General features: G+C 47.7%; 4 protein-coding genes across 4 annotated transcripts; 2 read left to right on the forward strand and 2 right to left on the reverse strand.

The window, feature by feature from the left end:
* Window positions 1-1054: 1054 nt before the first annotated feature.
* On the forward strand, window positions 1055-7323 carry PGRI_058150 (putative nicotinamide nucleotide transhydrogenase; the record flags this gene model as incomplete). Its single annotated transcript, XM_040793528.1, has 15 exons — window positions 1055-1150; window positions 1204-1224; window positions 1276-1324; window positions 1378-1644; window positions 1695-1729; window positions 1786-1906; window positions 1956-2299; window positions 2359-2481; window positions 2538-2940; window positions 2990-3145; window positions 3830-3910; window positions 3980-6868; window positions 6922-7110; window positions 7165-7239; window positions 7292-7323. 15 exons carry the CDS (start codon window positions 1055-1057, stop codon window positions 7321-7323), a joined length of 4881 nt encoding a protein of 1626 aa, XP_040648383.1.
* Window positions 7324-8235: 912 nt separating this feature from the next.
* On the reverse strand, window positions 8236-9582 carry PGRI_058160 (uncharacterized protein; the record flags this gene model as incomplete). The annotated part of the gene is made up of 1 exon (XM_040793529.1): window positions 8236-9582. The coding sequence occupies one exon, from the start codon at window positions 9580-9582 to the stop codon at window positions 8236-8238; it is 1347 nt and encodes a 448-aa protein (XP_040648384.1).
* Window positions 9583-12198: 2616 nt separating this feature from the next.
* PGRI_058170 (elongation of very long chain fatty acids protein) lies at window positions 12199-13328 on the reverse strand (the record flags this gene model as incomplete). Its single annotated transcript, XM_040793530.1, has 3 exons — window positions 12199-12518; window positions 12577-12859; window positions 12918-13328. The coding sequence occupies 3 exons, from the start codon at window positions 13326-13328 to the stop codon at window positions 12199-12201; spliced, it is 1014 nt and encodes a 337-aa protein (XP_040648385.1).
* Window positions 13329-14866: 1538 nt separating this feature from the next.
* PGRI_058180 (cytochrome c oxidase subunit VI) lies at window positions 14867-15707 on the forward strand (the record flags this gene model as incomplete). Its single annotated transcript, XM_040793531.1, has 4 exons — window positions 14867-15060; window positions 15208-15253; window positions 15392-15509; window positions 15589-15707. The coding sequence occupies 4 exons, from the start codon at window positions 14867-14869 to the stop codon at window positions 15705-15707; spliced, it is 477 nt and encodes a 158-aa protein (XP_040648386.1).
* Between the last annotated feature and the right edge of the window lie 278 nt (window positions 15708-15985).

Genomic DNA, 15985 nt, shown 5'->3' on the forward strand with positions numbered 1-15985 from the left:
CGTCGCGCCTTCCTGAACCGTTGGAACCTCGGAAGGTTATTTCAATTAACTCAGGCAACAGTTCTAATCAGGGAAGGAACGGCAAAAGGTCTGGATTCCTGCATTTTTACATCATCCACATGCGTTCAGAAGAGGTGATGTTGTTCAGAACTGTTAAATGCTCCTCGGAGGGCATCGTGAATCAAATTATATTGAACCAAAAATCAAATTTCATACTTAAGAGTCGTTTGTACAAATTAAACCTTTTTCTGCCTTCTTTGCCGTCGACCTGTAAAGCTGAAAAGACATCTAAAATTTCATGATATCTGAGAACATTGAAGACCATTGAAAAGACCACTGAAATGACATCACAAGGCCGCTTATGTGAACTAGTTACAGGCTTCCTCTCCTATAACCCCATTTGCACCGACCACCTGGCTGAATGGTAGGACACGATCTGTGTAACAAACTATGCAGATATTTTACTACTGCTCTGTACGGAGTATATAATGAGAAAGAGAAAATTTGAAGGATAACAGGGCTAGTGCGCATTTAGTCATAGTCCCATGGGGCTGCTAAAAAAAAAACTCAAAATCCGGACTCTTCTAGTCCGTGTAATTGAAAAATGTTTGTATCGTATTAGGAAATTATTATAGCAACTATTCCGGACTTATAACTTCGAATTCTAAAACGCTAGACCCTTCCTATACTCCGTAGGGAGTAATTGATATCAACCCCAAAATTTATGCGGATCAGACAGCTCCGACTTGTACCTCTCCAAAGCTTTTGAAACTTAATTCCAACTATTTTTTTCAACAGAAGTCAAGGAATTCAAAGATGAAAATCAAAGCTATAGCTTATAGTAATCTATTATACAAGTCATATAGTCACAGTGATCAACCCACTTAAACCTGGGCTCACTGTGGGTCTTCTAATCTTCCCGGTGGATCATTTGGGAACTTTGTTACTGCGGGACTTAAAAGTCTACCCCAAAACCTTGACCTTGGAAATTTCTGACCTCTCGGAAAACACCCTGGTTTCTAGAGACCTCCTTCTCTTCTTGTCATATCCAGATATGGCTTCTCACGACCCTGCCGGTCCTGCTGACCTTCTCACCAATGAAGAAGGTACCCGGGCTGAGCGCAAGGACCAGGATGATGCTGCCTTGCTGGTAAGTAGTGCATCTTTCTTTTTGTAAACCTCAAGCTAACAGTAATATTTTAGCGGACATTGGGCTATAAGCCGGTAGGTCTAATATAGATCAAGATGATCCGGGGTCAGCAACTGACTGAATAGGTTCTTCATCGAACATACACCTTGTTCGAGAATTTTGCGACCACATTCGGTACGTTTTTCACTTGCCATTTTATAGGCGCATTTGTACTGACCTTTTTCTAGCTGCTCTTTACTTTGTCGGTGGTGTCCGTGTTACTTTCAGTACTGGTATTGCCGCCGGTGGAAACCTAGCCTATTGGACGAGTTACCTAGTAACCATGGTGTTCACATTCATTACTGCTGCTGTCATCGCTGAGGTCTGCTCGGCTTCTCCATCCGCTGGGTCAATCTATTTGTGGGCTGCCGAAGCTGGTGGGCCTAGATTTGGCCGGCTCCTTGGCTTTATCGTCGCCTGGTGGAGTACAACGGCTTGGACGACCTTCTGTGCAAGTATGTTGCATATCTACCCCCCAAGGCTTATATGCTAATTTTGATTATAGGCAATACCCAAGCTGCGACGAACTATATGCTTTCGGTATGACTCTTTTTCCCTTGATTTCCTGGGCATTTAGACTGATATATCGCCTTTAGGAAATAACTGTATTCAACCTTGATTTCCCGACAGACACAGGCGATGTCAAATTCCGGGCAGTCCAATGGATTTGCACTGAGGTCTTACTTGCGTTGGCCGCCCTATTGAACTTTTTGCCTCGTATGTACCAAACATAGAACTTTGATCACCATATCTGACAGCATATTAGCTCGGTACTTCAAATACGTCTTCTGGTGGTCCTCCGCAATTGTGATGCTTGACTTCGTACTGAACCTTATCTGGCTGCCAATCGGCACCGCTCAAACCTGGGGATTCCGTACCCCCCACGAGGCCTTCATGACCACGTACAACGGAACCGGAGCCCCGGCTGGCTGGAACTGGTGTCTTTCCTATCTTGCCACCGCTGGCATTCTAATTGGATTCGATGCCTCGGGTCACGTTGCGGAAGAAACCAAGAATGCCTCTATCACTGCTGCTCGTGGTATCTTCTGGAGTACCGTTGCCAGTGGATTCGGTGGTTTGGCCACGATTATTCTCTTTTTGTTCTGCGCGGTTTGTCTCCTTTCGTCCCTGCAAATCAATGTCGGCTGTCTGACCTAGTTTTCGTTTAGCCTAACGCAGACACACTGATGGGCTTCGGTTCGCCCCAACCCTTTGTGCCTCTTTACGCTGTTGTTCTGGGCAAGCACGCCCATATTTTCATGAACATCATTTGCATTTTCGCTCTATGGCTGGTGAGCTATCATCTATTCGTGTGCATTAATATCTCGCAGCTGACTTTGTGCCCCAGAATACCGCGATTGCTATCATCGCCGCGTCTCGCCTTGTCTTCGCCGTCGCTCGTGATGGTGTACTCCCCTTCTCGAGTTGGGTTTCTCGCGTAAAGAATGGTCAGCCTCGAAACGCAGTTATTGTTGTTTGGGTTGTCGCTGCCCTCGTTACTTGCACCCTTCTTCCATCCGCCACGGCTTTTACTTCTCTCGTCTCGGCAGCCGGTGTCCCCAGCGCTGCTGCTTACGGTCTGATATGTTTGGGTCGACTAGTATGCACTCCGAAGCGGTTCCCGAAGCCGCAGTGGAGTCTCGGCCGCTGGAGTAAGCCGTTCCAGTTCATTGGTGTCTTCTGGAATGGTTGGGTTGTCGCCATCCTGTTCTCGCCCTATGTGTTCCCAGTCACTGGCGAGAACTTGAATTGTACGTTATTCTTCTTCATATATTTTGATATCGCTAACTCCGTGGATAGATGCCCCCATTATCATGTCTGGAGTCACCATCTTGGCATTGATCTCCTACTTCATGATGCCTGAGAGTGCCTGGCTTCCTCGAGAACGTATCACTCACTTCATTGATAGTAAGGGCGCCACTGAGACCGTGGAGGAAGTTAGCTCTACCGATAACGGTGAGTCGAGCACCGGTCGATGATGTGGAGGAATGCCGGTGTGTAATTAGGTACCAGTTCCCAGTTCCAGGCATATCATGCCTTAGAGATTGCAGTAGATGGTTTTCGGGTTTAGACCATTAATATTCTCGCTAATTCTAGCTAATTCAAATTGTTTTGCTATACAAAAAGTACCCTAAAAATATCAGGCACAATTTGTTGCCCAAATTTGCAATGTGGAGAATCGAGGGCTTATCTTCTCCAACCTCCCCGCGTTTGATTATTGCGGGGGAGGGAGCTAGATGATATAGATAACAGGCTATAGAAGTAATAAATCCAGACATCTGAACAGTTTATATAAATTATAAATATCCTGAGGGGTTTCATCGCAAGGTAGGAGTTATAGCCGCTTCCCCTCTTTGCTTGGACGTTCTGCCGAGAATCGGTGCTTTGACTCAACTACAATTTCCCCTCCTTGCTCTTCTTTCTTTCTATCTTTCTTTCTTTCTGTCTTCTGCTCTTGTAGCTCTTAAGCTCTTTGTTTTGAAATCTCAAACATTACTTCTATCTGTTCGCCCTTTCAGTCTGGACTGGATGCAGTACCCCGGTCATTTCACCCCTTCCTGGGCCCAATAAGCATTCCATGAGACAAAAAGACCCGGAATAACATGCAGCTTGCAGGATTGCTCACAATGAGTGTTCCAGTATCCCTGCGGTCAGCCCTACGGCCGTGTTTTGGGGCGTCTATCGCTCGCGCGGGGAAATCTTTCCTTCCGGTGGCGTCGGGTAAGCTTCTCCAAATCGAGTGTTGGAGGCTCAACTTGAACTGATTTCTAACTGCTTTCCTCCAAATAGCCTCTCAAATTCGGCAAGTCACATCTTCTACATCGCAAAATAAACGTCTACGCATTTGCCAGCCGCGATGGCCCTCCATTTCCAAACGAACCGCTACAACCTCGTCTGAGTCACCTCCATCTGAGCCCGTGTCTACCACCCCCTACTCAGCCTTAACTGTTGGAGTCCCACTGGAAATATTTCCTGGTGAACGCCGTGTGGCAATCACCCCGCAGAATGTCGCCCTTCTACTGAAAAAGGGAGTCTCCCGTGTTCTCATCGAACGCGGTGCAGGCGAGCGTGCCCAGCTACTGGACCATGCCTATGAAAGCGCTGGCGCAACAATGGTCGACCGGGATGCAGTCTGGTCTCAGAGCGATATAGTGTTGAAGGTTCGCAGCCCGCAGTCGGAGGGACCATTCAATGAAATCCAGGCTTTACGTGAAGGCTCAACGGTTATCTCTTTCATCTATCCCCTCCAGAATAAGCCCCTCGTCGAGGCACTTGCGGCTCGTGGTGTGACATCTTTTGCGATGGATCGCATTCCGCGAATCTCTCGTGCCCAGACCTTTGATGCTCTTAGCTCCATGGCCAATATTGCTGGTTACAAGGCGGTCCTGGAGGCTTCCAATCACTTTGGTCGCTTCTTAACTGGTCAGGTTACTGCTGCTGGAAAGATTCCCCCGAGTAAAGTTCTCGTTATTGGTGCTGGCGTAGCTGGGTTGAGCGCAATCGCCTCTGCCCGTCGCATGGGCGCTATCGTTCGTGGCTTTGATACCCGCCCTGCTGTTCGCGAGCAAGTCCAGTCTTTAGGCGCCGAGTTCGTCGAGGTTGATTTCCAAGAGGATGGTTCTGGTCAGGGTGGATACGCGAAAGAAATGTCCAAGGAATTTATCGAAGCCGAGATGAAATTGTTCATGGAGCAAGCTAAAGAGGTTGATATTATTATCACCACAGCCCTGATCCCAGGCAGACCTGCACCGAAGCTCATTACTAAGGAAATGATTGCTGCAATGAAACCCGGCTCCGTTATTGTTGATCTTGCTGCCGAGGCAGGTGGAAATTGCGAAGCTACTGTTCCCGGGGAATTGAGCATTTACAAGGATGTTACTATCATCGGCTACACAGATCTTCCTTCGCGTCTCCCAACCCAGTCTTCAACCCTGTACTCGAACAACATCACCAAGTATCTTCTGTCCATGGCTCCCCAAGAAAAGTCGTTTGGTATTGACTTCAAAGACGAAGTCGTGCGCGGCTCCATCGTGACTCTAAATGGCGAAATAATTCCCCCTGCTGCTCCACCCACTCCACCTCCAACCCCGAAGCCAGAGGCACAAGCTGTCACGGCAAAGGAAGAAGTCGCATTGACGCCGTGGCAAAAGGCAACACGCGATGTAACAGCGGTTACAGGTGCAATGGGCACAACCCTGGCCCTAGGAAAAGCAGCTGGTCCAGTCTTTATGGGCAACATGATGACCTTCGGACTTGCTGGTCTCGTCGGCTATCGTGCTGTGTGGGGTGTAGCACCTGCGCTCCACTCGCCGCTCATGAGTGTCACGAACGCCATTTCGGGTATGGTCGGTATTGGTGGACTATTCATCATGGGAGGAGGCTATGTACCGACTACTATCCCAGAATACTTCGGTGCCGCCTCTGTGCTTTTGGCTTTTGTGAATATCTCCGGCGGCTTTGTGGTCACGAAGCGCATGTTAGATATGTTCAAGCGTCCAACCGACCCGCCTGAGTACCCGTGGCTGTACGCTGTCCCCGCTTTGGTGTTTGGTGGTGGCTTCATTGCGGCTGCTAGCACTGGTATGTCTGGTCTGGTCCAAGCCGGGTATCTCGTCAGCACAATGTTGTGCATGGGCTCCATCTCTAGTCTGGCATCGCAAGTGACTGCCCGACGCGGCAACATTTTCGGTATCCTTGGAGTAGTCTCCGGTATTCTGGCCTCACTAGCTGCGGTAGGCTTCTCTCCTGAGACGTTGACGCAGTTCACGGCCGTTGCTGGAGTAGGTGCCTTAGTCGGAGGCTTGATTGGCCGTCGCATTACACCAACAGGTCTTCCCCAAACTGTCGCTGCTCTCCACTCGGTAGTGGGATTGGCTGCTGTCCTGACTAGTGCCGGAAGTGTAATGGCCGATATTGGTGACATCACAACTCTGCACCTGACAACAGCGTACTTGGGTGTTCTAATCGGAGGTATTACCTTTACTGGCTCGATTGTCGCTTTTCTGAAATTGGCTGGGCGCATGTCCTCCAAGCCGACGATTCTGCCCGGCCGACACCTTATCAACTCGACACTATTGGGCAGTAACATTGCAACCATGGGAGCGTTCATTACAATGGCGCCAGGGAGCCCTGCAGTCGCAGCTACCTGTCTAGGAGCAAGCACCCTTCTTAGTTTCCTGAAGGGATACACGACGACAGCAGCCATCGGCGGTGCCGACATGCCCGTCGTCATCACAGTGTTGAATGCTTACTCCGGGTTCGCCCTTGTGGCTGAAGGCCTGATGCTCGACAATCCACTTCTCACCAGTGTCGGATCCCTGATTGGTGTCAGCGGTTCTATTCTCTCGTACATTATGTGCGTCAACATGAACCGGTCGTTGACCAATGTCCTATTCGGTGGAATCGGGAATTCGGCTGCGCAAACCCAGAAGAAGATCGAGGGCAATATCACACAAACCAGCATCGACGACACAGTGGAAGCTCTATCCAGCGCTGAGAATGTCATTATTGTGGTTGGCTATGGTATGGCTGTTGCCAAGGCCCAATATGCTCTTTCGGAGATTGTTAGCCTGCTGCGTGCCCGTGGTGTCAACGTTCGCTTCGCTATTCACCCTGTTGCTGGCCGAATGCCCGGTCAATGCAATGTGCTGCTTGCGGAGGCATCCGTTCCATATGATAGTAAGTCATTGATATTTCTTATACTGAGATCCATTCACTAACAATCTATGCAGTCGTCTTGGAGATGGAAGAGATCAATGATGACTTCTCTGACACAGATGTTACCCTCGTCATTGGCGCCAATGATACGGTTAACCCCATTGCCATGGAGCCGGACTCCGCGATCTCCGGCATGCCTGTCCTCCATGCATGGAAGAGTAAGGAGGTTATCGTTATGAAGCGGGGGATGTCCAGCGGATATGGTATGATTCTTTTTTTCCGTCATTCCTGATGTATCCATCTAACATGTTCTACAGCGGATGTTCCAAATCCCATGTTCTTTATGCCCGGTACTCGGATGCTATTCGGCGATGCCAAGACCTCTTGCGATGGTAAGTGTCACTTGCATAACTATAAAAAGAAATGGTGCTAATTCATTCCCAGCCATCAAAGCTGCCCTAGAGGCGCGGAAGTAGGCTTTGACTAGAGCCCATAGTTTTATGACTGCATGCTAAGTCTGAATTGCTCATTGTTTATTTCTCCATTGCTCACGCAGGATGATTTGATATTCAGTTTTACTTTCAGTAGATCAAGTTATTTAACGCACTTGCAATCCTGAAGAAAAACGAAAATGCCTAATTCAGGTAATGCGCAATGCATTTAATGAAGATCATCGTAGTGGAGTCCCCCCCTAGCGGAGACAATAACAGTCCGTGACTGTGCATCCGACCTCGGGAGGTGGGTCAAATAACGAAATTGTCACATTCCACCGTGTCGAGTATATTGTTCTATATTGTACAGAGTACGGGGTATAGCATATCCTCCAGAAGACAAAATTTCTTGTCGATTTAGAGATTTAATCATGCCCAAGCCGGTTACAGCCGGTCCGGGCTACAGGAAATCATCTACCCCTTGCTAGGTAAGACATGTAACTTCCCCTCGATATATGATATCACTTACCAAAGTACGTTCTACGGAAATAATGGAAGTCTAGTATGCAAGTAGAGAATACGTGGTTAATCTGATATGAGATGCATACTAGTAAGCTTTGAATGAAACATTATGTTCGTGTATTACACACACAATAGATATCTCGATAGCTATTTAGCCATGCAATTTCAAAGCTATTCGCATAAACATAATCAGAACAAAACCCAATGGTTTCCCAAGACCAATACCCATACGCCAAACATTGAAGTAGACATTAGCCATCCCAGAATTAACCGATCAGGAACAGAGACAAGAGATGTAAAACAAGCGCCAAAAGAGACCAAACAAAAACACCAGCCAAACACCAGAGATCCCAAAAGCCCGAGTCGAGATTCTCATACAATATAACAACATTACTACTATGTAGATCAATATATTCCATAAAGCAAAGACACCATCTAAGCCTTAGCATGCGCCTTCTTCCCCAACTTCAACCCCATAAACCCCCTCGGCACAACGCTATTATGCCGTAAATGACGACGCTGGCTGGACTTCCGCACGATATGGGAATCAGCAGGCTGAGTAGCGACGGAGATCTGTGACGAAGAGGGCCCATTGACATCGACCTCTGAACGCAGACTACTGAGAGAATTGACGCTGGAGGAAGACTGTTTCCTTGTCATGCGGCGCATCATTAGTGGCGAGCGACTTGCCAGCATGTTCGATACGCTGTATGTTGATGGTCTGCGCTTGGTGGAGATGTATGGCGGTGGTGAGGCGGATGAGACCGAAGCCGGGCTGTAAGCTCCGGCTAGACGGTCGCCGTGATTTGTGTTGAATGGGCCCGTGTCCTCGGAGAAGGGTGTTGATGGGCGGGAGGTATAGGAGTAGACGCTGTTCCCGCTTGTGCTGCGCATTGAGGGGGATCGACAGCGCAGGGTTAGCGGTGGTGGGATTGGTTTTTCCGCGCCTGAGGTCTGGGGTCTTCGATTCTGGGATGGAAGTGTGCGTGGTGGTGCTGGGAAATAGAGGATTGAGGGGATTTCGGAGACGTGGTTTATGGTTGCGCTGGGTGCGAACTGGGTATCTTCCAGGTCTGTTGGAGTTGACTTGGTCTGTTTCACGCTGCTTTTCTCGGATCGTGGTGACTTGTCGGTCTTGACATGCACAGAGCGGTTACGGCTGCTTTCCCGGGAGCGGGAATGGGTAGAACGAGATCTTGATGGCTTTGATCGTGACCCCAGAGTGTTGATGAAGACCAGGGTAGGACGAGTTCGGGGCTCCATGAACGTCACTTGCTTTGCAACCTCAATATCTGCCTCGTCTACTGAATAGACCGACGAGGGTGAAGTAGAGCGAGATCTTGAGGTGGCCGGCTGTGGTTTTGGCCAAACGTATATCGATGGCTGTAGAAAAGTGCTAGATGCCAGTTGAGGCGGCGAATCTGACGGTGGAAGTTCGAAGATCATCTGGTCCTCCGGATCAAACACATACGTATCTTCGTCGAAGGTTGCAGTGCTATTTCTCTTAATGGTAGCAGTAGAGACGGGTCGGGGCCGTTTGACTATTGGGGGAGCCAGAGTATGTTCATCCCGGTCAGAATCAGGGTCCAGAGAATTATCGTCGGCACTGAGATCTGAATCATAAATTCCGGCTCGTGAGCCTACGGGCGAAGAAAGTAGATCTTGGGTGCCTGTGTCCGATTCAGATACGGCCTCCTCATCTGACTCATATCGATCTTGGATGCTATGTCTGCTCAAACGATGAAGGTTTGGAGTCGGTTCGTACATGTTGCCGGCAGCCATATGCTATGGATAGAATAGAAGAAAGAGTGGTTCCAAAGTGTAGGCGGTTCCGAAACAAAAGGTAAAGGGAAGCCCTAAAAACCCAGCCCTCTAATGATACTAGGGTGATAAGGGAGACTCAAGGGTAATCAAATATTCCAGTGCAAAGCTGCAAAGGAGATCTGAAAAATCCACCAGGGAGAAATATTCATTGAAGTGGAGGAGTGGGCAGGGGATATCAAATACCAGGGAAAGAGGCACCTAGGGACCATGCCGTGTCCCTGTACGGAGTACACGTGTAGAAAAAAAAGTTCAATAATCATTATAATCCTTCAGTATTGCTAAATTTGTAGGGCGCGTAGTGAACCTTGAAGAGGGTGGTGATTGGTCTCACCCTTGCATGGGGGGCGAAAATAGTAGGGTTGGCAAGGGCCAGTTTCAGCAGGGGGAAAAGGTGTTACACTGGCATGGAAAACTTTCAAAATAGATTAAAAAATGGAAAAAGAAAAAAGAAAAAAGAAAAAAAAAGGAAAAGTACGGAGGATTTAGACCCGATCTGATAGATCACCATGAGCTATGGTCAAAGCAGCGTAATCCTCCGTGCTCTGTATATGGACGTCTGTCTCAGTTGATTGGACATGTATGCATATCAGTTAGGGCGGTCATACTACCAGAGTAGATAACGGGATCTCAAGGGTCCAATAAGGGAGATATCATTCCCTATGTGGCCCAACTGAAGAATCTGTGTAGGCGCCGGGATCTGAAATTGAAAAAACCCTTGGTAAGACAGGAGAAAAGTCATCAAATCAGATCGACCTCAACAGTTGCCAAGCCTATCCCGAGATCAGTGGAGCCCCCATATAGTTCAAACACGCTACCACGAACTCCCTTTGAAACAGATTTTTTTTTTCGCTGAATACTCGGGAGGTCGGGTAAATGTGTCCTTACTGAGATGTCAGGGGTGTTAACCTTGAGGGGTTGGGGTAGTATATTCATCATATATACTCCGTACAGAGTAGAGTATGTTGTATTAGAAAGCTTTACTGGAAAATTGAAGTCTTTTATATCCTTACATTTATTAACATTCCAATTGTCATATCTATATAATGAAATAATACTTACTAGAGCAAGGACTCAATATTTCCAACTACGTACTACACTTTCTAAACTCTTGACAATTGCTTCAACTTCCAAGGTTAATTATATTGATTATTACTCCATGTGGATTACTCCATAACCAGTGGGTCTCTTCAACTATCATAACTCCGTCTACCCGTATAAATGAGTTTAAAACTAGTCCAAAGGCCATGGCATGTTCATGTGTCGATCTTCACTATTAACGACACGGCCGCTACTGCATACCATGGCTGTTTATTTCCTCTTATTCGAACTGTCCACTCCGTACTCCGTAAGCTCCGGCGCCCTGCATGTTCAGTCTCAAAATAAACCACTCACATGGCATCCAAGCAAGGCGTTCCTTTTAACCAGAATAGGTGAACAACCGGTTTTCCTTTTAACTTTGCCTCTTGCCTGATATATTGAGTTCCGCCCAGCCCCATTATGTCAAAGGCTGGGCTTGTGATGAGACGTGGTGGCTGCACCACTGTTTCGCTGTTTCACTCTTTCAAACTGGGAGGCTGGATATAATCTACCATCCTCCTCGCCTTCTCTTTCCAATTATTTTGGGGAGCTTTACTCTCTCTCTGGGGACTAAGGCTCTGCCCGTTTTATCGGCACTTTCCGATGATTGTCTTGCTAATTTAGTCACGTCCGGGGAATATGTGATACATCAATTTCGTGGCGTTGCTTGTGCCTCGTCGCACAGATCATGATATGCGCATCTACTCCACATGGCAGTTCTTGTTCCTGCGTTTCTAACGCGCAGTGTGATACTGCACATTGTGATACAGAGGCAGTATACAAGATTTTATGTTGCCATATCAACAGGTTAGGTATTTGTTTTCCTTCCAGTCCTCTGGGAGGTGCAAAATGGGGCCCGGGTGGATAGCCTCGAGATGCGGTCTGGCTGAATTGTCTCTTGAGATACAGACTGTGTTTGCATGCATCATGAACCTATCCACACCGAAGACGCTGACAGCATAGGCAAAACAAACATTCCATGCTAACCAGATGCGAACCATATACTACTACCTATCAAGGACACTGTTCAGGAACAAGCATGATTACATTTATCTTGATATAATGAACTAACGTCTATCAATGAATACTTTAATAACAATAAGGGCGAAAGGTGCAATCCAATGGCCACCAAACGGGTGATAACGACAAACATGAACAGAAGAAGAAAACATTATAAAATACAACCATGACGAGACCGCCGGGGTAATCCAACAGCAATTCCCCCTGTAGGTTTTTCGACAAGTTTCGGCGCATGCATTCCGACAACTCCGAGGCACATACCCCATGCCCGGGTAATGGACCTGGCATCATGAGGTCATTCATTAAACAAATATAGGGACGCATCACCCAAGAGCAGCCACTCTGCCCTTCTGCTTCGTTTGGCATTGGATGAAATTTTAATTCAATGGCTCCGATGATTCAACAAACTCGGACAATATAACTCTTCCAAATCGCACGCTGAAAAGATTCACATGCGACGGTGCTTCAGTGGATTATTTAGGCCTTGCGGGAGCGGGTCACAGGGCCGTTGGAGCGGCCAGTGGACTTGGCGCTGCTCTGGGTACCGGCAGGGGAAGGAAGTTCGAAGTTCTTCATGTCGATCAATGACTTCTGGCCAGTGTTGCGGCGGGGGCGTCCAGTCTTGGCGGTCTTGTTGTAGGTGGCAATGTAGAAGGAGATGAACAGGACCAAGTAAGAGCTGATGATACCGATACCAGCCATGGCAGCGAACTCCTCACCGGCACACTTGCCCATGTTAGGGAGCCAAGGGAAGTAGGCGGAGGTGAAGTAGGTGTACGAGGCGAAGTAGATGAAGCCTTGAAAAACTGTCAGCATTCTATTCTTTGCGGGTTTCCGGGGGCCTGGGCCACTTACCGACGTCAATGACGAACTGGAGGATCTGCAGCATGGTGATGTACTTCTTCCACCAAATGCGAACGCCGCGAGCGCTCTGGAAGTAGTACCAGTACATGACAACATGAACCAGCAGGTTGATGGTAATGGGAACCCACTGCACGGCGGTCACACCGATAAGCTGAGTGTAGCAGAGAAGGGCGGTGGCACCGTGGTGGTAAGTGTGAAGGAAGGTCAATGGCTTCTTCTTGAGGACCAGGAAGATAGTATCAATGAACTCGACGTATTTGTTGATGTAGTTGAGCTGTTTGGGAAGTTGTAAGTTTCTCTTCTACTACGTGTTCAAGCGCTTCGCAACTTACGTAGTACAGAACGATCAAGGGACGAGTCCAACCACCTTCCTGATCGCAGATAGTGTAGAAGACTCCGTGTCTCCAGAGAGTGGGGAGAAGCTGCTCAATGAACAAGACCAGCAGAATACCGCTAACGGTGGTCAAAAGGAGGTTGTGGATCATGAACAAGGTGTTGAGCTTGAACGCAGGCAACTTCTTCATGATCTCACGACCACCAAAGATGATAACATAGTAGGTGATAAGCATCATTGTAGTCTCCTTCAAGGTGGACAGAGGGGTCACACCCTCAGTGAATTTGAATTCGCTTGCGGGATATCCCATGACCTTCTCGTAGGCCTGGTCGAAGAGGGGCCATAAGTGCACACCAAAGGGTCGATCGATGGTCGGGACCGAGACATGTTTGAGGATTTCAGATGCCATTGTGAAAGGATTGGGTCAGATTGTGGAATTGAAGATAGAGATAGCCCTGGAAAGGCAAGCTGTTCTTTTGACGGGCAGTAATGGGACTGCGATAAACCGCCAAATACAAGAAAAGCCAAACCAAATGAAAGGAAAGGAAAGGAAAAAAAGCTAAAGAAATGAAAGTGGAAAAGGGGGGAGAGAAGAGAGAGAAAAGCTGGAGAAATGGGAGAACAATTACTTTTTGCGTCCGGCGCGTCCGTTGAGGGCCCAAAAGGGTTTAGCGTGTCATAAAAAAGGGGAAGATCAGGTTCCGATCGAATCGACGGGAGTACGGAAGTAAAGGAATATATTGTCCGAATGTGTGAAACATTATTTGAACTCTTTAATGTTGTAACTATAAGTCTTTTGTGGGATTCTATAGTATACTTAGACAAGAGATCAAGTGTACTGTGTTGTTGAATATCGTGTCCTCGGTGTGACACTTATCACATGCTAGTGTGTACATAGTCAAATATCCACACCTTTACACAAAGAAATAAAGTATATAAAGATTGCCGAGGATTTGTCCAGATCAACTACAACATATGTATTTTCTGCAATGGACTACATTTGGCTCTCGCCCTGGATTGTCTCCGCTTTAAGATTCATACCCGAAGCGTTGCATTGAAAATCTATCGAGTCATTTCTATTAGGGTTACAACTGAATGTCATTATATCAAATTGACAGTTGGCAGTGCCTCCAGCAAATGTTTGCAGATTTATACACTATTTATGCCAGCTTGCGTAGATCCACAGTATAGGATATCCATGGATGGACCATGTCCGGAAGGAGATGCAGATCAAACCCTTTCTCTCATCTTTTGTTTCTCTGTCGAGGTACGGATTAAAGCTAGCAGTATATCCATTTCAAATTACTTCAGATCTTATATTGAGATATTGCCAACTATGTATATAACCTTGGAATAACCTCAATTCCTGTTCCGAGGTTTAAACTAGCCACAACTCATGTATCTAGTCAAGTTCTGCGGTTCTTGCTATCTCTCTAGACTTATATTGTACCAATCTAAGGGCGATGAAATGAATATGGACTGATTGTTTGAATAATTCTTCAAGCTGAGTTCGTTCTAAAAGTTAGAACGAAAATATATACTTGAGCATTGATCCAATTATTGCTATAGTTCTTCTAGATTTTGGGACTACAACCTTCCCGAATGCTTCCAAGGTTGATCTTATCATATAGGAGAGATAGATATAGATACAGCCAGATCTAAGAACCATATAAGAAGAACACAATTGTCATGACCTTAAGACTCGGCCAATGACACGCACCTTGAAAGTGACAAGTATACAGCCAATCAACAGCCGCCTTTAGAGATCAGACAGCTGAGAACGGGGCCAATCGGATGATGACTCAGCACCCGTGTAGCTGCCTCAGGCGTCAACACCACACCACCCGCAAAATCCTAGAGGCACTTCTCACCTCCCCTTCCCGTCCCCATCCACACCTCTCCCCTCACCATTGTTACTCTCCGGTCTACCGTGGTCCCCTTCCGAAAATGTCGTCTCTATCTATCTTCCGCGTGGCGACCCGCGCCGTTCGCCCTACCGGCTTCTTTAGAGCTCCTCAATTGACCCGGTCCCGGATGCAGTCCCCGGTCACTCTGGCTGCCGCCCGCGCCCACAACTTCGGTACCACCCCCATGCGCCGCTCCGGCCACGAGGATGAGACATACGAAGAGTTCTCTGCCAGGTACGACCCCAATCGCAAGCCATTGAAATCGGAGGACCGGGATAAAGGCGCCCTGCATCTTCACGTTAGGCGCTTCCCGGAACGAGCATCGGCAATCGTCTGGACATGATAGGGACGTTTCATGCTGACTATGTATCCCAATGGCAGATTCGAGAAGGAATTCGATGGTGTGCAGGACGTTTTCGAGCTCCAGGTATGATTTATCTCGACTTCACCCGAGGCATATGGATCGGCATGCGATACATGGCATCAGCCACACCCGTCACTCAACATGCGGCTCCTATATCCGCATAAATTCGACAAATGACTAATGCATATCTTTTGCAAACAGCGCAACCTGAACAACTGCTTCGCTTACGATCTCGTTCCCTCCGTTGAGGTCCTCACTGCCGCTCTCAAGGCCGCCCGCCGTGTCAACGACTTCCCCACCGCTGTTCGCGTCTTCGAGGGTACGCTTCCACAACATCCTATCTTGGGGCACTATTATTGTCCATAGTTGAACTCAAGCTAACGTCACTGCGTGATTAGGTATCAAGGCCAAGGTCGAGAACCCCGAACAGTACAAGCAATATCTCGAGTCTCTCGAGGGCCTGCGCGTCGAGCTGGGCGTTGCTCTCCGGGAGGAGCTCTACCCCCAGGAGGCGTAAATTCCCATCATCAATTCTACTTTTACGTCAATTTTCTCTTAAACACACAGTACCCCCTCGCACGTTGTTTATCCAGCACTGTTTGACTGGCTGAGGATTAGGTCCGGTAGAAGAGAAAACTGTATACATACTTTAGAGATCTCTTGTGTTGTTAGTGCTGCTGTTGTCTGGAAAAAGGTCCTCTGTGCCTTACTTGGTTGGTGCTTAATCTATCTTGATTCCATCTTGTTCAGTCATCCTGCATTGTTGTATTATCAACCGCTCAAGTCAGTCCTCAG

This window comes from Penicillium griseofulvum, assembly GCF_001561935.1.
Source record: "Penicillium griseofulvum strain PG3 chromosome Unknown contig_95, whole genome shotgun sequence".
NCBI classification, from domain to species: domain Eukaryota; kingdom Fungi; phylum Ascomycota; class Eurotiomycetes; order Eurotiales; family Aspergillaceae; genus Penicillium; species Penicillium griseofulvum.